This window comes from Desmodus rotundus, chromosome 4 (genome assembly GCF_022682495.2).
Source record: "Desmodus rotundus isolate HL8 chromosome 4, HLdesRot8A.1, whole genome shotgun sequence".
NCBI classification, from domain to species: domain Eukaryota; kingdom Metazoa; phylum Chordata; class Mammalia; order Chiroptera; family Phyllostomidae; genus Desmodus; species Desmodus rotundus.
The window spans coordinates 106,649,743-106,672,425 of NC_071390.1; the positions used below are offsets into that span (position 1 = coordinate 106,649,743).

At 45.7% G+C, this 22,683-nt stretch overlaps 2 protein-coding genes across 3 annotated transcripts in view; one reads left to right on the forward strand and one right to left on the reverse strand.

The window, feature by feature from the left end:
• PFKP (phosphofructokinase, platelet) overlaps nt 1-987 on the forward strand; it is a 54,955-nt gene extending 53,968 nt beyond the window's left edge. The window contains exons 21-22 of the mRNA XM_024580731.3: nt 369-471; nt 595-987. Coding sequence (XP_024436499.2) covers nt 369-471; nt 595-739 — 248 coding nt within the window. The 3' untranslated portion in view covers nt 740-987. The remainder of the gene's footprint in view (nt 1-368; nt 472-594) is intronic.
• Nucleotides 988-2,152: 1,165 nt separating this feature from the next.
• The window catches only part of PITRM1 (pitrilysin metallopeptidase 1), a 32,636-nt gene continuing 12,105 nt past the window's right edge, over nt 2,153-22,683 (reverse strand). For both annotated transcript variants that reach the window (XM_024580729.3, XM_045186785.3), the window contains exons 10-27: nt 21,997-22,125; nt 21,248-21,361; nt 18,496-18,592; nt 17,740-17,874; nt 16,325-16,463; nt 11,722-11,838; nt 10,798-10,930; nt 9,489-9,609; nt 9,299-9,375; nt 8,884-9,049; nt 8,453-8,553; nt 6,904-7,024; nt 6,099-6,170; nt 5,430-5,542; nt 4,272-4,397; nt 3,161-3,306; nt 2,699-2,801; nt 2,153-2,597 (exon numbers count right to left, since the gene is read on the reverse strand). In XM_024580729.3, the coding sequence (XP_024436497.2) occupies nt 2,504-2,597; nt 2,699-2,801; nt 3,161-3,306; nt 4,272-4,397; nt 5,430-5,542; nt 6,099-6,170; nt 6,904-7,024; nt 8,453-8,553; nt 8,884-9,049; nt 9,299-9,375; nt 9,489-9,609; nt 10,798-10,930; nt 11,722-11,838; nt 16,325-16,463; nt 17,740-17,874; nt 18,496-18,592; nt 21,248-21,361; nt 21,997-22,125 (2,104 nt within the window). In that variant the 3' untranslated portion in view covers nt 2,153-2,503. The remainder of the gene's footprint in view (nt 2,598-2,698; nt 2,802-3,160; nt 3,307-4,271; nt 4,398-5,429; nt 5,543-6,098; nt 6,171-6,903; nt 7,025-8,452; nt 8,554-8,883; nt 9,050-9,298; nt 9,376-9,488; nt 9,610-10,797; nt 10,931-11,721; nt 11,839-16,324; nt 16,464-17,739; nt 17,875-18,495; nt 18,593-21,247; nt 21,362-21,996; nt 22,126-22,683) is intronic.

Here is a 22,683-nt window from a genome sequence, read left to right on the forward strand (position 1 = left end):
GCAGTTTAGGCCCATTTTCCTCTTCCATTGTTTGGTGAGAGACGCATTCACCACCTTACTCCCGTGGGGGGTCTCACTGCCAAGGACAGGAACAGCTCCTTTCAGGTGAACGTGCAGTGAGGGCGCCCTGTCATCTCTGCCTCTCTTCCCCTCATCCTGAAGGGGACTCACAGGGTGTTCTCCACCCACCTCCTCACAGCCCCAGGGGATCCTGGGAGTCTGGCTCCTGCTCAGGGAGGGTGTGAGGGCTCTGTTCCCTTCCAACAGCAAAACTTCTCTCTCCCCTTTCCTGTCCTCACTGGCCATTTCACCTGACCATTCAGCATGATCCAGTATCCACTCTTAGGTCATTGTTCTGTCTTTTATAGGAAAAAGGTTTATAACCGATGATTCTATCTGTGTGCTGGGAATATGCAAAAGAAACCTTGTTTTCCAACCCGTGGCAGAGCTGAAGAAGGAGACAGACTTTGAGTAAGTGAAACGTTGCACGTCTAAACCTCACTGCAGTTAGAAGGGATGGAGGACAGGAGTCAAGGCCAGAGGGATGCTGCTGTCATGGTCACTGTACTCACCCCTCCCGCCTCCTGTCCGCAGGCACAGAATCCCCAAAGAGCAGTGGTGGCTGAAGCTTCGGCCCCTCATGAAGATCCTGGCCAAGTACAAGGCCAGCCTCGATGTCTCCGACTCAGGCCAGCTGGAGCATGTGCACCGCGGCCACGAGGAGCCTGCTGCCATCTAGATGCCACTGCCCGCCAGCGATGCTTCCGGCTTCCTGTTTACCGCCCGTTTTTGTAACACTTAAGTTATTTATCAGCACTTTACATGAGTACTGTTGACATTAATCCCTAATCACGGCACACCCGTCCTGCACCTTCACACCCCAATGGATCCCGAGACTCCAGTGACTCGTCTGCTGTATCGCGTACTCTGTCGCCTGCTTTAAAATGTACGTTTCAAGTGGAATTAAACATTTGGCTAAAACTCCAACCACAGTACTACCGCTCTTTAATTTTTTAAAGTAGGCATTTAAACTTCAGGACTGTGGGCAGCTACCAAAGGTTTGTGTGGCAGTTTTGTGGGCAGGTACTACCAACATATTTTTGTAGAGATCAGTGAACTAGGCCACGTGGAAGCAGTCATAAAGGAGAAAGGCAGCGCTGTGACCCACAGACATGGGACATGTCAAGTACGCGGAGAAGGCCTGAGGCCAGGACACCAGGTCACCAGGTCACCTCCAACACCAGGGGCTCCTTCTAATGTGTAGAACTGAAAACACCATGAGCGTACACACTTGACCTCAGTCCTACTTGTGCCCTGAGGAACATAAGATGCAAGGAAGGTAAGATGTGTGACTTAGTGTCTGGAGTGAAAAGCATTTCTGCTTCTTTTCTCCAGCCTCTGCTCTCAAGATGAGAGGAACCAGCCTGTCCACCAGCCATGGGGGAAGGAGTTGTATGCAGAGAGGGTGGATGACGAGAAATACAGGCCGACCTTCTAGCTATAAGGTTTGGTTCCAGACCGCTGCAGCAGAGCAAGTGTCCCAATAAAACGAGGCACACAAGCTTTGGTTTCCCAGTGCCCGTAACAGTTATGTTGATATTACACTGCAGTCTACTAAGTGCGTGATAGCAGTATGTTCCTCAATTTAAAAAGTTAGTTGCTCAAAAATGCTAAAAACCACCCGAGCCCGTTGAAAACTGGCACTGACAGACGTGCTCGACGCAGAGTGACCACACACCTCCAACCTGTAAGACAGAGGGCACCCGCGGGACGCAGCAGAACCAGGCCTGCCTGTGGGGTGTGCTTAGGAATTGAGGGTCAAACGATAAAGGCAGGGCTAGCGCTGAGAAGTTTACTGTCTGTCTGAAAAACGTAAAGTGAGTAACGGATGAGCCAAAGCCCTTCAGTGAAGATGACACTGGAGCAAGTTAACACTTAGTAACTACAAATGTACCAGGTCTCGAAAGGGGTCCCACCAGGCGCCCTGCTTGGGGTCCATTTATTCAGAACCTCTGCAGGTCCTTGGTGTGACCCCACTTTTTTTTATAAATCAAGGCACATGTTGGAATAACTGTTCATTTCACTCATATTTAGTAAAGGTCCTCAGATCTCCTTAGCAAAATGTCATTTAAAAATGACTAACGCAGGTAGGTCACAGCTGCCTTTTATTTTTAAACATTTAAATAAATATTCTAAGGTTAATAAGGTAAAATAAGCATTTCTACCATCATTAGAAAGTCTTAATAATCTGTTCATCTCTGGCACTTAATGCATAATTAATTTCTTCATGATTGCCCATTTCCTTCTTTAAGACAGGAGAGTTTGAGTCTCACCTGCTAAGCAAGTACGTGCCTTTGGCAAACTTTAAGGATGATAAATGATCAAGATATTTGGAGAAAACTATCACTGCTCTAACCTTTCAAATCAAATTTGGCTCCGGCTTACTGCTTAGGGGCCTGCGAGCCTGAGTTAGCCGAGTGCCTGAGCATAGTGTAGCTCCTTGTCATCTGATGATCCAGGACGGGTCCTTGGCGATTTTGGAGTTCTCTGGTCCCAGCAGAGCCAGCCCGTGAGTGCTCCTCCCAACGCCGAGGTACCTGAAAAGGCAGGTAGGGGAAAGTCAGGGCTTTTTCCACGTCAGGGGCCGTCAGGGTCACAGGAAGTCACAGAACACTTGAGGCCACACGGCTGGACTCACTTGTTGCTCACGTCAATGAGACCTTCGCGGTGGACGGCGAAGAGCTGCTCCCTGTGTGCCTGCTTCAGCTCATCCGAGAGGCCGTACAGGAAGTGGTCCAGCCCTGAAGGGAACAAGGTGACTGGGGGAGCAGGTCGGGGCAGCATGTGGTGGCCTGTTCCTTGCGTGCTGACGCTGACCCACTACCCTTCAGAGAAGATGGAGATGAGTGAGGGCCAAGTCAGGATGGTCTCTGCCCCACTCTGGTCACATTGCCCAGGGCATTCACAGCCCACTGAAGCTCTGAGATGATGGGATGTGACCCCTGGCAAACACTGAGATGCTCATTCTCAAGGCGGGTGTCTGTGCATCAGAAAGGAGGTGGTGGCGGGAGTGCGGTGAGATGGGCACACAACTCAGGAACTCAGCCTGGAAGTGCCTGGTCACAGCACGCACCAAGGTACTTGTTCTCACTCCAAATACCTTTGTCCGAAGGAGCCAGGGGAGCGTCCACGGCAGAGAACACGGAGAGCTTGGCCTCATCGATGTCCTGCTGTGAGAAACTCCCAGACTTGGCCCACTCGACAGCCTTCGCGAACGACTGGAGCGTTTCTGTTGAATGTGGATCCCTAAGAGACCCAAAGAGTCAGCTACTCACACATTCACCCATGAAAAATAAGCAACAATCATGTGCTGGCTTTACAACTTCAACACTTTATTGTTGTAAACGGCTCTGCTTTAATGCTTAGTCCAAAAATCAATGCTCTGGCAATGTGTACCTGGCCACACAGGCCAGCCGACCTTCTCCCTCCCTTTGGAGACAGGGCCATTCACCCAGCCTCACCACCAGGCTTCCCTGGGAGAGGAAGTAGGAGGATGAAGGAAAGTCGGACCGAATGAAGACTTGTGGAGAAACGCCAAGAAAGGTTAAATAAAAACTCTCACTTCCAAAGGATGCACTCAGAAGAGCTGAACAGATGAATGACCACATCTGGGCCAACTTCTGAGAGCCTGCTCTGTCTAAGTGGGAAGAGCTGTAGAGGCCTTTGTTCATGCCACAGACCCAGCACTGAACGGTGAGGCAGACGGGCAGGGTGGGGCGCAGGGGCCGTTTTCTGTCCTCCCACAGCTCCCAGCACCCACACCAGGAAGGGCTCAGGGTTGGCAGCCATTGGGAGCAAAGAGAGAGTCTCAGAGGCACAATCTGCCCTTTCCCTAGAGTACTAGAGTACATGTCCTCAGGCAGAAGGCCACAGAACATCAAAAGGGCAAAAGCAGCCTGTGCAGCCCAGGATCCCAGCTTCTACAATTACACCAGCCGGGCAGAACAGTCACCTTCTATCAAAATACACTTGTCACCAAATGCCAGGACTCATTTAAGGTAGAATGTTTCTTGATCTCTCCTGCTGTTGTCCCTAAAACTGAAAGGACAGTGCTGGGTGTGGTTAAGTGCTGAAGCAGCGGGAAAAGTGGTAAGTTTTTCTCCAGCTCACTCCAATGTATGAGAGGGTGACATTGGTGCCTAACAGAGCCAGTGACTGTCCGGGACGTGAGGCTGTGTCCACGTGCACGAGACGGTGAGAGAGAAACCCACCTGTACGAGTAAAAAGTGAATATTCCACTACGGCTGAGCCTGGCACCACCACCATAAGCACCGCCTTTTTCTCGAATTTCTGTGTGCAAGAACTTAGCAGTCATCAAACGTGCCAGGATCTTAAGACTGAAATAAATGAGTAAAAGTGCAAGTTAAAAACATGGCCAGCAAGGAAGTATATAATAAAAAGTAGTAATCTAAAAGAATGTCAAGTGTGTGACTAAGTGAAAACAAAATAAAAAAGCAGTAGCTTGGATAACAACCTCCCTCATACACTTCTACCTCCCTCTTAACTTCTGTGCGTATTTGCACGTGGAAAGCTCTTGACTAGCTTCCCACAGGCATCCTTCCTAAGGGTTCATTCTGTTGGAATGCATGTGTTTCCTACCATCCCACTAACTTCCATTATGAATGCTAATAGGTGATGCTCTGGAAGGGAAAAGGAAGGTTCCGGACAGCACCTTGCCAGGACAGAGTGAGCAGGGCCACTCCCTAAAGTGGCTGCCATCCACAGGAGGCACAGGCCTGCTCCACTCTGTGTGAGCACTCAGCCCAGCGCTTGCTCCTGAGCAGGTGACACAAGACAGACGAGAAGCTAAAGGAATAGGGCGCATGGTCTTAAAGATGGCAGCAGAGGTGGCTGTGTGGTCCTCACCGGGGAAGCCCTGACCGGGGTCCAAGGCAGGCGGGCTCTGCTTGCCCCGCAGGGACTGGGGTCTATGCTCCATGTGTTTTTCCTTAGAAATTTCTATTACTTCTGTGTTACCTAATGAACACACATTCACTATTGGAAAATTATAAAATACAGAAAGAGGCAAAAATATCAATAATCATACTACCCTGGGATACCTTTCATAATATTTTCATGGTTTAACGCTACATTTTTCTATTAATAGAAATACACATCCCTATTCTGATGGCCTATATGGAGGAAAAAAGAGTGTGTCTTTTTCCTACATATAGGGAAAGAAGCCAATGAAAACGCTGAGCAGCATACTGTGATTACATTTTCTACATAAACTCTTCCTGGAACCCAGTGGCAGCCTCGGGTTTCTGGCTTCTGTGGACCCACGACCTCTCCCTCCCTCTGACTCTCCTCTCTCCCTGGCCACCCCATCCCCTGCACAGTCCTGGTTTTTACGCTTGCCTCATCTGTACCTGGCATGGTCGGGGTCTGTGTAGGGGGCAGTTCTGACACACTCGCTGACGTAGTTCACAGGGAACGGAAGCAGGAAGTGCGTCTTCACCTGGCAGGGCTTGAAAGTGGGCTCCTGCGGAGGGAAGGTCAGGTCAGGCTACCCCATGGTGAGGTGGCCCACAGGTGCTACCCGTGGAGGGTCCACCTGGGCTTTGGAATGCCCCGCTTCCTGTGGGCATCACCAGCCACGGTCTCATATTTGAGAGCAAGGCACGAATGACTATGTCACTCCACACAAGTACAAAGCAATCTTCTTTCTGAGTCATTCCCATTTTGCTCACTGACTGTGCGAGGTTTCTTTTTCTTCCCATTTTTCTCCAGGAACATGGTCAGTTGCCTTCTCTGTGATGAACCCAAGCTCAGGGGGTGGGAAGGACAACACTGCCCAACTGAGGGGAATCAATACTGATTCGGCAGTTACATTAAAACTGAGGCACACTGAAGAGACCACGTGAGGGACAACGGTCTTCATGGGCACTAGGACGAGCGACAGGAACCCTTGGTCCTGCACTTTGGCAGAGCGAGGCAGCTGACTGACAATCTAGGACAGGCCACCAGTGACTCAGTAGGTCACAGTCTAGCTGAGAACGACTGGTTCTGAAAGGACAGGGGCTGTGTTAGTAGCTTACCGTGATCAGCTTCCTGATGACTTGGGAGCCACTAACGTGTGGGCTTCCCCCAGGTCCGCTAGGTATAGGTTTCTGAAAATGTTTCCGAGAGAAATGAGAAAAATCCCAAACTCCGTTGAAACAACTAAGAAGATACATTCCAGAAAATTCATAGAACTAATAAGTGTTAGGATACAACTGCTTAAGTGTTTTAAGTAACAATGATTTAACTACACACAGAGTCTCCTTATGGGTTCTCAGATGGCCTGGGAGCCCAGGCACCACGCCCCTTCCACTCGGTTGCCCCGTCACAGGTGGTCCAGTCAGGGCTAAGGGATGCATGGACACCACGAAGGGCAGAGCAGAAGTCAGTCCTCCATAGAATGTGCAAATTGCTGACCTGCTACCAGGGAAGTAGGCTTCTCTACTGATCTTGATGAGGTAAATTAAACCACTTTGTAAGTTAATCAAATTGACTAGAACTTACTAGATGTGATTATTCTAGAAACATACCATGTGTTACTGAGTCAGGTGAAAGCCTCCCCGACAGCAGGGAGACCCACCTCCTCAGGTCACTGTTTTGGGCTGTTATGACAAGATTGTGTCCCAGCCCCCCGTGTCCTTCCTCATCAGGAGACCTGCCCTGCAGGTTCCAGTAACAGTAGGAGCACAGATCAAAGTCCAAACTACAGGGTTTGAATTCACTTCCGCTTGGGTCGGTGAGGGGCTGGGCTGAACCCCCCACCTGGTCTCCTTGTCAGAGATGGGGACATGGCACCCGCACACAGGACAGTCTGGGGCCGCCCCTCCCTGGGTGGGCTCTCACCTCCACCACGTGTGGGCGCACGGGCTTCCGCTCCTTCTTACTTCGCCCAAGGCTTCTCAGGAAGTCTCCCACGGCTCGTTCTGTCAGAAACAGCTGCTGCGGGGTCGCGTTCACTGCACATCTGATGAAAAAAATCACACATGCACAGAATACCCTTGCTACATCTTGTATAAATAACAAAATAAAAAGGGGATAATGTACTGTTTTTGTATAAAGTAATGCTCAAAAATATTAAAAAGAAACAGTGGCTAAATATGGCAATAACACAGCCAATACTTCACCACAGTGGTTTCCAGTTACCAGAAAGTCTGTCCTACCTTTCAGTGGGCTACAGCTAATCAATAGCTGTCAGGACAAAAAGACAGTTTCTGACCCTAAATTTTATTCTTATATAGATGCACAGAGAAGGTGTCTGCCAATACCTTCAGACTTACGGTCATAGACCGAGAACTGCAAGTCCCATCTAGCAGAGAAATCAGCAGTCTGAAGATGAAAACTGCTCATTAAAGTAGGAAATTATAAGTTGTCACCCAAAATAAAAAATGTTTTTATAGAAGTCATCCAAATTCTACAGAATCACAGATAATACTATAACAGTTACTTGAATTAAACAGTAAACTGACAGTGCATTTTTCTTTTTTTGGTCCTAAATTCCAACTTTATTTCAGTTAAATGAATATTAAGTGCCACTCCAGCCTCTATACCAACTGCACTGCATTTATTCTTCCCTTCTTTGCCATAAACCTGCATCTGCAAAGCAGTGTTTTGCGGAGGAGGAAACAGGAGGCTGCAGTGGCTGAGAAGCCTAAGACACTATGGGTCCGCGTGCAGTGCCGGCCTGAAACTGGCAGTCGGTCCTTCCTGGGTCAAGGCCCAGCTCCAACCACAGGGCTCCCCTCCTGCCACCCAGGTGGTCCGGGGGAAACTGCCAGTGATTCCTAGAAACTGACGGGCAAGGTAGGGCCACAATTCTCCACCGAGAGCTACAAGCTATCTGAATACAGGTCACTGATGACACAGCCGTCAATCATTTTTACACTCTGCTCACGCTCACAAACTTGAGGTGGTCAGGCCAACTCTATGTGAATGGTTGAGCTGCTAGGTGTTTTCCCCAAACTATCATATGATAATTATTCTTACAGGAACTTTCCTTTTTCACTCTGGTCTTCAGCAAGCTAACCTGTGCTGGGCCTCACTGACGGCTCCTTTACAGAAGTTTGCTGTTCCCTTTCAGGAGCAACACCTCAATATTTGCAGTCAATCTACCTCACAGTTCTAGGAGGAGATTAGCTTGCCTTCTCCTCCACCTCCCTCAACATTTATTAAACTTAAAGTACTATTCCTTTTTCCCTACATGAAACGATTTCTTAATTAGAAGATCTGAAGTCTACAATCAATTCTGTACCCTGCACGAAGCGTTCCTCCTGAACTGCGGTTAAGCCTGCAGTGTAGGAGACACAACTGCACGAGAAGAGCATCCCCACGCTGCATGTAACGAAACGGGGCAGACTGTAAGGTCTGCGCTCAGAAACAACCCACGAACCCCTACCTCATACTGTCGCAGTTTAACAAATACTTCTTGATGCGGGGGAGCTTTCTCAGGATGGGTCTGATGTCTGTCATTTCTGCGATTCTCTTCATCAGCCTCACCTAAAGCAAAGGGACCAACACATGGAGCCAGACAGCCCAGGGGGAGCAGGGAGCCCCTGGGGTGGAGTGGGGACCCGACACTCCTTCCCAGCCTGGAAACCAGACACCCCAGATGATGGGAACCATGACTCTCTGTGCTAGCGTGTGAGAGGCACCTGCCTGCCTTGGGGAGGGTGGCACTGGGGGAAGAAAGAGGAGGAGGGTAGTTCCCCATGAAATCTGGTCAGTTAGAGTTAGCTATTCTGAGATAAACAATTTAGTGCCAGAGAAATTAGCAACTCTGCCAGATCTGGCTAACCCAGAATAACCAATATCCCCTTAGCCTGTCACCTGGTCCATCCCACTGAAGGTCTCCTGAAGGTCTCCCGCGGGCGTCAGCGTCCTGCTCGCTCTGATGGATGCGTAGAGGTGCCCTGAGTCTGGGACTCCGTTGGACAGCTCTTGAGCGGACATCTTAACCAACACTCTGAAGTGTTCTTCTTCTTCAAAGCACGGGCTGCAGACGAAGGGAAGTGTACTAAGTTCCTGGAGCCTCATCAGGCCCTCTTCAATAACATGGAGAATGTATCAAGTTTTTAGACAGACGATGTACACATCTGTAGAAATTTTACAAGTCTATAGGAGTTGTAATTAAAATTAGGCTCTGAAATCAACCCAGCAGAGACTGAAGCCTCCTGCCTTGAGCAGACTTCAGACCAGATCTGTGATATGCCCCCAGGACTAACATCTCTGCAAATCAAGTTACCTGTTAAATATCTCACTCCACAGGTGCATCATGTCTGGTAGGTTTCTATCGAGGCAGAAAGATGAAAAAAGCACACCCTAAATCAGGAAAGAAAAGAGAAAAAATTAATTATGATATAATCTAAAAGAAAAAAATAAGACACCAGAGAAACCAAACTATAAGCACCCTGTGATGGAGAAACAAACGCTACCTGTTCGTAGGTGTCCAGATGCGAGTCGTCAGGGAGCACGTGGGGAGACGCGGTCATCCCACCCGTTTTCAGTTCTATCTGCTGAGCCTGCTCCCTGTAGTCGAGGGCTCCGCACCCCAGCCTGTGAACAGCAGAGAGAGCCCCCAAGTCAGAAACGCGACCTCTGCCCCATCATCCTGAATTACGAGCTTAACTCAGTCAAGAAGCACACAGCCTACCCAAACCTCTTCCACCTCACACACACACTGCGGGCCACGTCATCACCGGCCCTCTCGCCAGGAGAAACCAGGGGCTAGTCTGCCGAAACAAGTAGGCACCGCTGTCCAGCACTGACAGTAAACTTCTCCCCCAGTGCTAGGCTTTCAAATGTTTTATGTGTCTTCCCTACTCTGTTCTTCCAAAACATCAGACACAATCTATTTGGTCAAATATTTGGTAGTGTTGGGGGTAAAAATCTAAAAACTAAGCCTTTTTGCATTTTTAAGAAAAGCTGGTCATCTCAACGCTGATATTCCTTTTGGTAGAAACATTCTCACTGCTGCTCCTAATGGGAGAAGTAATTTAACCCAAGGTGACACTGAGAGTTTTCTAAAATGACCCCAGCCGCAAAAACACAAGCAGTGGGAACCACATTTAAAAAGGCAGAGAACTCTGCAAGGTCAAAGGCATTTCTCATGTGATCTGACACTCAGCAGGGCGGGGCAGCTCCCCCAGCACCTGGATCCGCATGCAGGGGACATGGGGCCCAGCCCGTTCGCATTCGCTGCAGTGGCTTCCCTCCGTCCATGTTCCGGGAGTACCGGAAGGAAACGCAGCTGACAGCTCCAATCACCCCCACTCAGCCTGTCACCCTCGGGCTCCAAAACCCCGCAGAGGAACAGGGACACGGGACAGAGGCATGCCACAGTGCTCATGCCCCACCTGCACTCTCGAATCTGCTCACCCAGGATGACGGAATCACAAAACCAGCTCGGAGGATGAGGGCACACGACATGGTCTCTCAAGGCTACCCCAGGCCCACGTGTCGGATTTAATTACTTAAATTTTCTGATGCAAAGCCATCATTCTTGTCACAACCATAAAGAACTTACTATTTATACCCAAGGTTTATAAATATTTAATGTACTGTATTTTAGCAAGAAAATATAAATATAGTGGCCTTTATACACTGTAACAATGCTATGGATTTTGTAAAAATGATTCACTGACAAGTGATTATAGAGGCATTAAAACAAAATAGATAACACACAGAGGACATCCACCAATAACACATACGAGTGAGTGCAGAACGGTGCATCACGTGTCTTACTTGGTGAGGACGCTGCAGAAGAGTGGCACGTAGGGCCGCAGCTCCTCGGGCAGGGCGTTCAGGCTGGAGAAGGCTTTGAAGTAGACCATGCCGTTGGTGGGCTGGGCGCAGTACTGGACGGGGACGTCTCCATCTGCACCGACAGAGGCATTTAACTTTCATTTTTCTACCAGTACAATTTTAGTCATGTGACCATTGTTTAATATTTTAAAAATGGTAATGCTTTTCAAGGTTGAAGGTTTAAGATTTATATTAGTAAAGAAATGCTACTCATTTGCTGTAATTAGACACATTCCCCATTGTACTTTTATTATGGTACAAATTTAAACGGTCCTCAATACTGAAGTGCCCGGGCTGTCTGAACAGTTAGGAGACAGAAACACTGTGCCTCAGGTTTTATCGCTGCCTGGCAGTCAAGTCGGTTCCGGCTGGCCTCCGTGCACCCCAAACCTCTCCTCAGACTGGATTCTGCCATTCCTGCAGCCCTCTTCACCCACTCCAATGCCACTCACCCTCCCGAACACCTGCCTCCCAAGGACCCTGATGCCACCATGAAGCTCCTGCCACACGGTGTCTGTGAGCTCCCACGGTCCCAAATCCCCCAAGGGGACGTACTGCGTTCTAGTTTTACATCCCTAGCACAGTGCCCTAACACAGCAAAGGAACTAAGGCACCACTCGGACTCCTGACGCCAGAAGCAGGGGTGAAAGAGCCTGCCACACCCACTGGGAAGAAAGGACAGGCCCCTCCTGAGTAGAGAAGTCCGTTGTCACTGAGTGGTGACACCAATAAAGACACACCAAGAGCAGAGCTAGGAAGTTACAGGGGTGCTCCCATGCTTTATGACAAACAAGCACACCCAAGTCTATTCCTGCGACTTGACCCAGGGGCCCAGGCCCTACGCCTGCCAGAGCTCACACTGACCTGCCAGGGCCACCGTGAGCTCAGTGAATGGAATTCTGGGCTCAATGTCCGACACCTTTAACGCCGGCAGACAAGACGCATCCTGAGCTTTGCTTTGCTGAGTCTGTAATTCCAAACCTGGGGAAAAAAGGGGCGGGGTGAACATTAGGATGATAATAACTGGAAGGTGTTACATAATTCATCTCCTCTGTCACTCAGTGGCACCCAGTGCTGGGGCCGTGAGCACTCCCATCCCAGGTAAACAGACACAGGAGCAGGAGCACACTGCTCAGCAGGTGGCTCTTCCCTACTCCTCACTCTCAGCTGTGCGGGCGGGCGCAGGACTTTGCTCAGGTGGGTTCCAGCCTCCCAGGTTTTATACTAGACAGACTGATAAAACTCAATTTTAGAGCTTTCAAACTATTTGCTGCTGGATTGAAATTCAGTAATGTTTGTACTTCATTCTTATATCACTAACCTTAGCAAAATGTACCATCACAAACCTTGCCCAAATTAGAAACATGCTTAAAAACATGTTCTGGGCCTGCTCTTGCACTGATCTGATCAGACAGGAGAGGCTCTCTTTCCCGCAGTCTGCACAGAACCACCCAACCATCAGGGGAAGGACCCAAACGGCATCGTGGGTGGCCAAGGGCAGAGCTGAGTAGTGTATGTGTGAACAGACCGCACAATTCAAACACACAACTGCATGCATCATTTCACAAGATAACTCACCCCCTAGTGTCTGTCTCCCTGGAGTTCCCTTAGAGCCAGTTTCAGGGTCACTGGCTCCTCAGGCGGAGCTGGGTTTCAGGGCTGGCCCACACCTCCCTCTGGGGCTCCATCCCCAGCTCGTCCCATGGCACACGGGGGACAGGGCTCCATGCACCTTACACTCAATCCTCCTGGACATTCAAGGCCCTCCTCACCTGGTTGTCACCCACCCCAATGAACCAGGTCTCCGAACCCCTTGCCCCTCAGACGTTCTCTAATTCTGTGCCTTTGGGCTGAAAAAGCCGAGGTCTCTTGCCTCTTTGCCAGTCCAGTCCTGGCAACAGTTCAAGGGCCCACCTCCCTAGTTCTCTGAAATAGCTGCTGCTCCTTTCTGAATGCAGAGTAACCTCTGGCATCCCCTCATCAGGTGAACTCCCTTCACAGTACTTAATATGTTATACACAGACACCCCAAAAACTCTAAGTTCGGTTATTTAGAGTTTTTAATTAATTAGATAATTTCCCACTCCCATTTTCCCTGGGTGCTTATCTGTAGATTGGACTTTGATTCCTCACACTGGAGTACACATGTAAGACTTAATGAGATGAAACAGCCACTAAATGCACTAGCGCTGTGTCCTACTTAACAACCTCTGCAGTGATCTGTAAAATAAAACCACACTTTTGTAATATGGGCCTCCATTTATTCACATATGGGTGTAGACTGGAGTAACTGTTTCCTTAAAATAGCATACACCTCCAAGGGAGCATGTGCCCTGTGGCCCAGGTGTGGAAGTGTCTCCGCTACAAATGGCTTCAGCTAAGAAAGGAAGCCGGTTGTTTCCGGACCCCGCTGTGGTAAATAATGCTGCAGTCAACACGGGGTGCACACGTCTTTACAAACCAGTGTTTTCACTTTCTCTGGGTAGATATTCAGAAGACAAACGGCTGGATTTTACATCCAAAGTATAGAAAGAATTCATGTAACTCAAGAACAAAAAACCAAAAAACACAATTAAAAAGCGGCCAGAGCACTGGACAGACACTTTTCCAGAGGACACACGGATGGCCCATCAGAGACGTGAAAAGACGCACAAGGTCACCAATCACTGGGGAACTGCAAATCAAACCACAGTGAGATACCTCACCACACCCATTAGGATGGCTGCTATCAAAGAAGCCCAGAAAACAGGGGTGAGGGTGTCTCGTGCACTGTGGATGCGATTGTAAACTGGTGCAGCTGCTGTGGAAAACAGTACGGAGGTTCCTCCAAAATTAAAAACAAAACTATCACATGACCCAGTAATTCCACTTCTGGATATGCATTTGAAGAAAATAAAAACACTAATGTGAAAATATGTATGCACCCTGGTGTTCGTGGCAGCATTATTCACAACAGCCAAGACATGGAGACAGCCTCAGTGTCCACCAATGGATGGATGGATAAAGATGCGGTACATATATACAATGGAGTATTACATGGCCATAAAGGATGGAATGTGCCATTTGTGACAACATGAATGGACCTAGGGGATATTATGCTAAGTGAAATAAGTCAGAGACTAAACCACATTTCACTTATATATGCATCTAAAAAAAGCAAAACAAATGAACAAAATAAACAAACTCATAGATCCAGAGAAAGTCTGATTGTCACCTGATGGAAGGCAGGTTGAGGGGCTGGAAGAAGAAGGTGAAAGGGCTGAAGAAGCACCAACTGCCAGTGATAAAAATGGTCACTGAGACGTGCAGTGCAGCGCAGGGAATGCAGTCGGTGAGACTGTGCGAACCATGCATGGTGGCCAGTGGGTGCCTGGCTCATCGGGGGTCACTTTGAAAGGCAGATAAGTGTCTAACCACTGTGAGGAACACCTGGAACTAACATATTACCGAATGTCAGCTGTAACTGAAAAGTAAATTTAAAAAAATTTTTAAGTTATTAATGAAAATGTAGTATAATACTGAACGGAATATCATCCACCCATAAAAAGAAAAAGAAACCCTTGTCATTAGTGAAAACGTGAATGAACTGAGGGCATCATTCTAAGTGAAGTGAGAGAACAACAAATACCATATGATCTCACTTGTCTATGGAATCAAAATACAGAAACAGAAGAAAATCAAACTCAGAGACACAGAGAACAGATCGGCGGTTGTCAGAGGTAGGGGTGGAAGGTGGAACATATGAGTGAAGGGGGCGAGGGTACACAAAGTCAGTCAGTCCTGGGGATGTGAGGCGTGGCGACTGCAGTTAATACTACTACATGGCAGCCCTGGCCAGTGGGGCTCACTTGGTGGGAGCACCGACCCGTACACCAAAAGGTTTTGGGTCCGATTCCTGGTCAGGGCACACGCCTAGGTTGTGGGTTTGGTCCCTGGTCGGGGCGTGTTTGAGAAGCTGCTAATCGATGTCTCTCACTCACATTGAGGTTTCTCTCCCTCTCCTTCTCCCTCCCTTCCCCTCTCTCTAAAATCAATAAACATGTCCTTGGGTGAGGATAAAAAAAAATAACATATTGCACGTTTTAAAGTTACTGAGAGAGGAAATCTTCAAATTTCTCACCACAAGAGAAAAGCTGCATGTGTGGTGGCAGATGCTGACTAGACTTACCGTGGGGAGCAGCACCACACACACGTACAGCAAATCACTGTGTGTACCCCCAAATCAGTGTGTCAAATACTTCGATTAAAAGACAAAAAACCAGGAAAATGAGAGATGAATGTGTCAACTAGTACTCACACAGCAAAAGCTTGTGTTTATAATTCAATTAGCATGTTAAATTTACGGGCAGATCTAAAGTAACAGTATGTCTAAAGAGTTCAGAGACAAAGAATAATAGGCTGCATGTTGGCACTAATTTTGCCTTTGCTAGATTAAATCACCTCAAACCGAGCTTGACCAAAATGGAAGGGGGTATATTTGTGTGTATATTACCTGTATATTTTAACAAGACTTTACTAATACATAATTGTCATATGTTGAAATTCACAACTTCGAAGATATAGTTCAGTGAGTTTTGACAAATGTATAAAGTAATAGAACCACCACATCACGATATAGAATATTTCCGACACCCAGGAAGTCCCCTCTTGGCTCTCTGCAGGCTACTCCCTGTCCCCATCCAGGCCCCACCTGCCTTCTGCCACTGTCCCTTTGCCATTTGTAGGGTTTCACATAAATGGACTCACTCAGTAGGAGTTCTTTGGGCCTGGCCAACTTCCCTTAGCAAAGGCTTTTGAGATTCATCAACAATGGATGCATCCATATTTTGTTCCTCTTTATGGCCGAGGAGTATTTCATTTTGTGGACACAGCATGCTGGTGGAGATGTGAGCTGTCTCCCGTTCTGTACGGACATACGCTTTCATTTCTCCTGGGTCAACAGGAGTAGGACTACTGGGCTTTAGAGTCAGTTTATGTTCACTGCTGTAAGAAATCCTACAGCTTTCTGTCTTCACTGCGTCTGCACCACAGACGAGTGTGGCTTCACCATGGCTCCCGCCCCTCCCAGCACTGAGACAAGACTTGCCTCTTCTTATCTCACAGCTCACAGTGTGCACAGTGCTCGGGGGCAGTTTACCACACAGCACAACACAACACACACGTTAGTGGCCCAGTACAGCACCTGATAAATAGAAGTACTTTTAAAATTGGGCAGGTGAACATACCTTCTAAAGCTGCCTCATTTCCACTACTCCTGCCTTTCCTGCCCAAGTACAGGGCGAATTTTCTGAGAACAGGGTCCATCCTATTGGGGCTGAACCCATTATACCCAACACAGAACTGGGCAGGTACCCAACAAATACCTGTTGATTGAAATAAGACTTTCCTGAAACTACTTCCTCAGTAAGAAGTTCACCGGGGCTGTGCAAAGGCTAGGGAATGACTGGGACCAAAACTGAGTGCCTGACCTTTGTCAAAGATCTGCTGCTTGTCCTCTGGGGAAAGAGAGCTGACCTTCTGCCTCAGTTTTTCATTTTCCATTTGGGCTTGTTTCTCAGAATACTTGTCATCTGGTTTCATTGACAAAGTCAACTTATGCTGATTATTCTGCAACAATGACAACAAAAAAGCCAAATTACAAGATGTTACTAAAGCCTGACGCAATGGCCACCCTCTCTCTGCCTGTGTGCTCTTGGTCCTGAGACCCACCTTCCACTTCAAACAGTGTGACAACAGAACTCGTCCCAAAGGTCTTGCAGAAAGCAATTGAGGCAGATAAAATGCTTACAATCGTACTTGCTATGCAGAAACTGTGTAATTCATACATGCTGTTATTACTATTAGCACAATTATTATGGTGTTGTAACCATAAATGTATCAATACTCAACATTTTCTTTATACCTTAGTTGTTCAAGGAAACAGTACTTTTTAATATAAATTTTTGACTTCACTCTAAATTGAAGACAATACAGAAGACAACTTAATTTTTATCTAGTCCTCACTATACTATTAATCTTTCAAAGGCTGAATTTTTACTCAGTATATTACAAATTATGAGGACAAAACAGATGCAGACTAACATAAACTTGTTAGGTGACTTAATGTGCTGCCCTTGCTTATTTCACAACTAAAAACACTCCCACGCAAAATGTTCATGTATAATACTACAGAGAGGTGGGAGCGTTACTAGTATAACACAAATTTAATGCAAAATAGCTTACAATAACTCGGAGAGATCATGGTTCAAGTGATCAAATCATGCCCAATGTCCAAAACAACAGCATCGGGTACAACAGTTACCTTTCGCAACAGAGAGCAGTCCTACCACCCCCACCCCCCCGCCCCCCGCCATGGTCAAGGTCTCATTAGAAGTTCTACCATATTGACGACTATCTACCAGGGAACATACACCAAGTACAAGTGCCCAGAAATCTACAGAAACAAGGAACAAGCATCAAAATATCCTTATAAAAATAACCAGAATATTCACACATGTAGGACACTTGTTCTTATATTCTACATGTTCTATTAACAAAACAGAACAAAAATATACATAGATATTTTATTAATACACACACACATGAATACTCATACATAAAAAATTACACGCATATAGTCATGAAATAAACCCAACTCACATCTGAATCTGGAAAACCAAATGTTTAAGTTAATGTGAGCACTTACATTTTTAATTAATAATTAAGAAATTATGTCACCTTGTCTATGGCCATACCACCCTGAATGCACCCGATCTCGTCTGAAATTATGTCACCTATTCATTAACACAAATTGATTCACATAACATAGATTATATTCCTAATGTTCCTCTTATTATAAAATTAAACTTCAAAATTAGAGACATAACTTCTCCGATTTTCTTACCTTAAAATATTGTTTTACTTTTTCTTGCAAAAACTGTGGATTTTCCTTAAGGCACTGCCTGAACTGAGCCACCTGACTGCCCAGCTTCAGGAGCTCCACAGGGTCCCCGTCGTGATTCCAGCAGGAAGCTATGTACTGCGACAGAGGGTTTTACACCCACAGAGCACATTAGATGGCGCCCTCCACATCGGCTCACTGAGCACCAACAGCACGGCATTTCATTAAAACCTGTTTCTACGCTTAAAAATACCACAGATGACTAACCGTAATTAAAATTAAGTCATTCTCTGATTACAAAGAAGAAAAACTAAACTCTTTTTAAACTTTTTTGTTCCTAAAAATATTAAAAAAGCACAGGTTTAAAAATTACTTTTAGAACATATAATTACCAACAGACCAACAGTTGTAAGTCCCTACCCATTTAAAGTGTTCTGTGTAAATCTAATTCACATATAGATGTAAGATACCGAAAAGCCAATTAAGCAACCTAGTAGAAAGACAAAACATTATAAAACTAAATTAAAAGTAAATTTGCATCTGATACAAAACAACAAAACTTTCAAGGTACAGGGTGGGGCAAAAGTAGGTTTACAGTTGTTCATATGGAAGATAATACAGTAACTAATAATTAAGTATAAACTCTGTGTACATGTACTCATAACTGTAAACCTACTTTTGCCCCACCCTCTATTTTTAAGAACCACTAATTCCAAAGGTAACCAAAAAAAGAAAAAAGATGGCTGAGAAATTACACACAGATGTCAGGGTGAGTCCAAAGCTGACAGACTGATGCTTCATTTGTATTTCAATTTTATGAAGTAATGCTTCAATTCGATCATCTTCAAATCCTTTCCTAAAGAAATATTAAAAATGAAGACATTGAAGAGAAATAAATGTTTTCTACTACAAAGCTGCAATAATCAAAACAATATGATATGGGCAGAAAATAGTCATACAGCCCAGTGGAACAGAATTGAGAGCCCAGAAATAAACCCACATGTATACGGGCAACTAATTTTTGACCAAGGAGCCAAACACATAACAATGGAGAAAGAAAAGCCTCTTCAATAAATGGTGATGGGAAAACTGGACCGCCACATGCAAAAGAATGAAACTAGACTGCTATGTGACACCATACACAAAAATTAACTCAAAATGGATTAAAGACCTAAATATAAGACCTGAAACAATAAAATACATAGAAGAAAACATAGATACTAAACTTATGCACCTTGGTCTCAGAGTGGATTTTATGAACTTGACCCCAAGGCAAGGGAAGGAAAAGCAAAAATAAAAGAATGAGACTAAATCAAACTAAAAAGCTTCTGTACATCAGGAAATCATCAATGAATCAAAAATGTATCCAACCAAACAGGAGAAGATATTTGCGAACCTTCAATATAGGCCTAATACCCAAAATATATAAAGAACTCCATACAATAATACAACTCCACAATTACACACACAAGAAACCCAAATAATCCAATTAAAAAACGGGCGGAGGACCTGATCAGACACTTTTCCCAAGAAGACAAATAGCCAACAGACATATGAAAAGATGGTCAACTTCACTAGCTATAAAGGAAATACAAATCAAAAGCACAATGAGGTGATACCTCATATTGCAGAACGGCTATCAGCAATAAGACAAGGAATAACAAGTGTTAGAACAATGTGGAGAAAAGGGAACCTTTGTGCACTGTTGGAAGAAATGTAAACTGGTAGAGCTACAAGGAAAAGTTTTGGAGATTGCTCAAAAATTTAAGAACAGAGCTACCGTATGAGCAAGCCCTCTTCTGGGAACCTACCTGAAAAACGTGAAAACATTTATTCATAAGGATATATGCACCTCTATGTTCACTGCAGCATTATTCACAATAGCCAAGGCATGGAAACGACCAAAGTGCCCTTCTGTGGTTGACTGGGTAAAGAAGATGTGGTCCATACGTACAATGGAACACTACTCAGCCACAGGAAAAGATGGAATATTGCCATTTGTGACATGGATGGATCTCCGAGCGTATATTGCTAAGCAAAGTATGTCAGATGGAAAAGGACAAGAACCACAAGATTTCACTCACATGTGAGATATAAAACAGAAAACAGCAAAGGAACAAACTTATACACACAGATAACAGTGTGAGGGTTACCAGAGGGGAAGGTGGGTGGAAGCAAGGATGAAAAGGGTAAATGGGGTCAAAAATGGTGATGAGAAGAGACTAAACTTTGGGTGGTGAGGACACAATATAAAAATGATATATTATAACCCAATTTTAGAATAAAAAGCCACATAACCCAATTAAAAAATGGATCAGAAATCTGCATAAACATTATTCCAAAGAAGATACACAGTGGCCAATAAGCACACGAAACAATGCTCGACAGAACTAATCACTGGGTATACGTAAATCAAGACGACTTCAAATCCACCAGGATGGCTATAATTATAAACCAAAAATTAGATCTGTGAGGACTTGACTGTCCTAAAGATTAAGACAATTTGGAGCTCTCACACATTTTGGGTGTGGTTTAATATAGCGTAGTCACTTTGCAAAACAATTTGATTTGAAAGTTCTTCAAAAAATTAAATACAAAGGGGGACCTCCCCAAAATGGAATTATCTTCTAGAGGGCAGGCCCCTTGTTGTACAGGCTTCCCTTGCTAGGTTAATGTTCTAAAAACCCATCTGTATCAGTGTACCAACTGGTGTTGTTGTGAGAGGCTGCATTCAGCTTCAGAGAATTTTTTTGGAAGACTCTTTCAATGCATTTGCCCATCGAGTGTTCAGCAGTTTTTAACCCAAAATGGCATGCCTCCATGCCCCACCCTCCCTATTCACCTGATCTCACCCTGAGAAATGTTTTTTGTTTCCCCAGATGAAAAAAGTCCTCAAAGGGAAACGTTTTGCTGTTGTGGAAGTGGAAGAGGTGAAACAAAAAATGGCAGGAGCCCAAAAAGGCATCAAAATTGATGCATTCAAAAAGTGCTTTGAGCAGTGGAAAAAATGTCTTGATAGGTGTACTGCACCAAATGGAGAGTACTTTGAAGGTGGCTGAAGTTTAAACATGTAAGAATAAATTCTGGGGTGGTTCTTTTGGGTCCCTTCTCACAGAGCACTACCATAGGACCCAGAAATTCTACTCTGGGTTATCTACCCAAGAGAAAAGAAAACACATCTCCACACTTGTACATAAATGTTTATAGCAGCACTATTCATCCTCGCCTCCAAAAATAGTGAAAACAATGCAAATATGCACCAAGTGATGAGTGGGCAGATAATGTGGTACATTCATACATGCAATATTATTTAGTAATAAAAAAGACTTAAGTCCTACAGTAAAGTGTTTTTGTAGCAAGGAAGCAGAGACAATATTCAAGCAACTAAATGTGAAGAAATACATGTTTTATTATGTAGAGAAGGCCAAACAATGGAGGCGGCCTGGCCCCTTGCTATAAAGTATTCAGGAACTGAGAAGGCAAGCGAATTGGTGCAAAGGGCCATACGTACGTGATGACGTCATCAATCGTCCTATCGATTATGTCTCGGACTGTCTGAATGTCCTTCTCTGCAATCCCCTGCAGGCCCACACTGAAGTAGGCCTCCCTCGTGTAGCCACTGTATCTAGAACAGGAAAGTTGATCATGCATGAGTCCGTGTGGCTTCCATCACTCCCTTACCATCTGCTTTATTTAAAGATCAAATACGCTGCAGACCAGAGTTAAGAACACTGAAGTCCCAAGTCCTCCAAGGCAAAGCCAGTGCAAGCAGTGTTCTCGCATACCTGCTTCTCAGACGTGCTTGATCACACTGACATCACATCTTTTTAACATTTCTCAATATCACTACAACTTAAACTTTAGAGTTATAGCAAATTAAATCTAAAAACTAGAGAACTGCTCAGTTTTACAAAACCTTAAGATTTCGAAGCCTATTTAACAACCTGACTTTTAACACAGATAGCAGTATGCCATTCTGAGATCTTTAGAGAACTCTTTCTCTGAATCCCGCCCCCCCCCCCCCCGCCCCCGCAGGGGACATAAGGAACTTGTCCTGAAACCAAACTGTAACGCACAGTTCTCTGCCAGGGCAGGAAGGGGCCACCCTGTTACTGTGTGATGTGACGTATCCACTTCCCTGGCCCCACCCACCTGATGGCAATAACCCTCCCTCCTTGGTTGTGACAAAGAAAAATGTGTCCAGACACTGTCAAATGTCAGAACTGCCCCCAGCCGATCTGATCCGACAATAAAACTTACCCAACGTCAGGAGAAAAGTCTGTGCCCAGTCCAGATTCAATTAGGGCTTTGTAGAAGGGGGAGTTGGGTCCACCAATCAAGAGTGAAGACAGAAGGTTTAATGTGAAGGCTTCAAATGTGTCAGTGATGCTTCATTTTAAGGGGGTCAGTTGAGGGGTGCAAGAAAAAGAGAAAACCAATGTCCCTTATAAATGTTCTCAAAATCATTAAAATCACTAATCCATTGACACTTATTTCCAAAGAGGCTGAAGTTCTACTAGAAATTCTTGCATTTCAACCTCTATTTTAATAACAGTTATATCAACAAAAGAGAGTTTTATTTTTTTTTTTAATTTAGAAAGCTCTTCTACACTGGGGCTTTTTTGGGAGTGCCAGACCATAGAGTCAGTTTAGCTACACATCAAATGCTGTTGCAGGAGAGAGTGCCAAGCACTCCAGCATACGACTTTGGTTCTAACCACACTGTCACACAACGCAGCAGACAAGACACAGTGCGGAGATGGGGCACCGTAGTCAGCCATGCAGCTTCTCAGGGCAGACAGCCCTCAGGGATGCAGCCTAGCAGAGTCCCTTCCTGCCCACTCGCCCTCCAGTGTCCAGCTCCCGACAATTACACGGAGCTGTGTGGACCACATACTTTTCTGAGGCAGCGCTCACAGTGTTGTGCTCATACTCAGAGGCACCCGT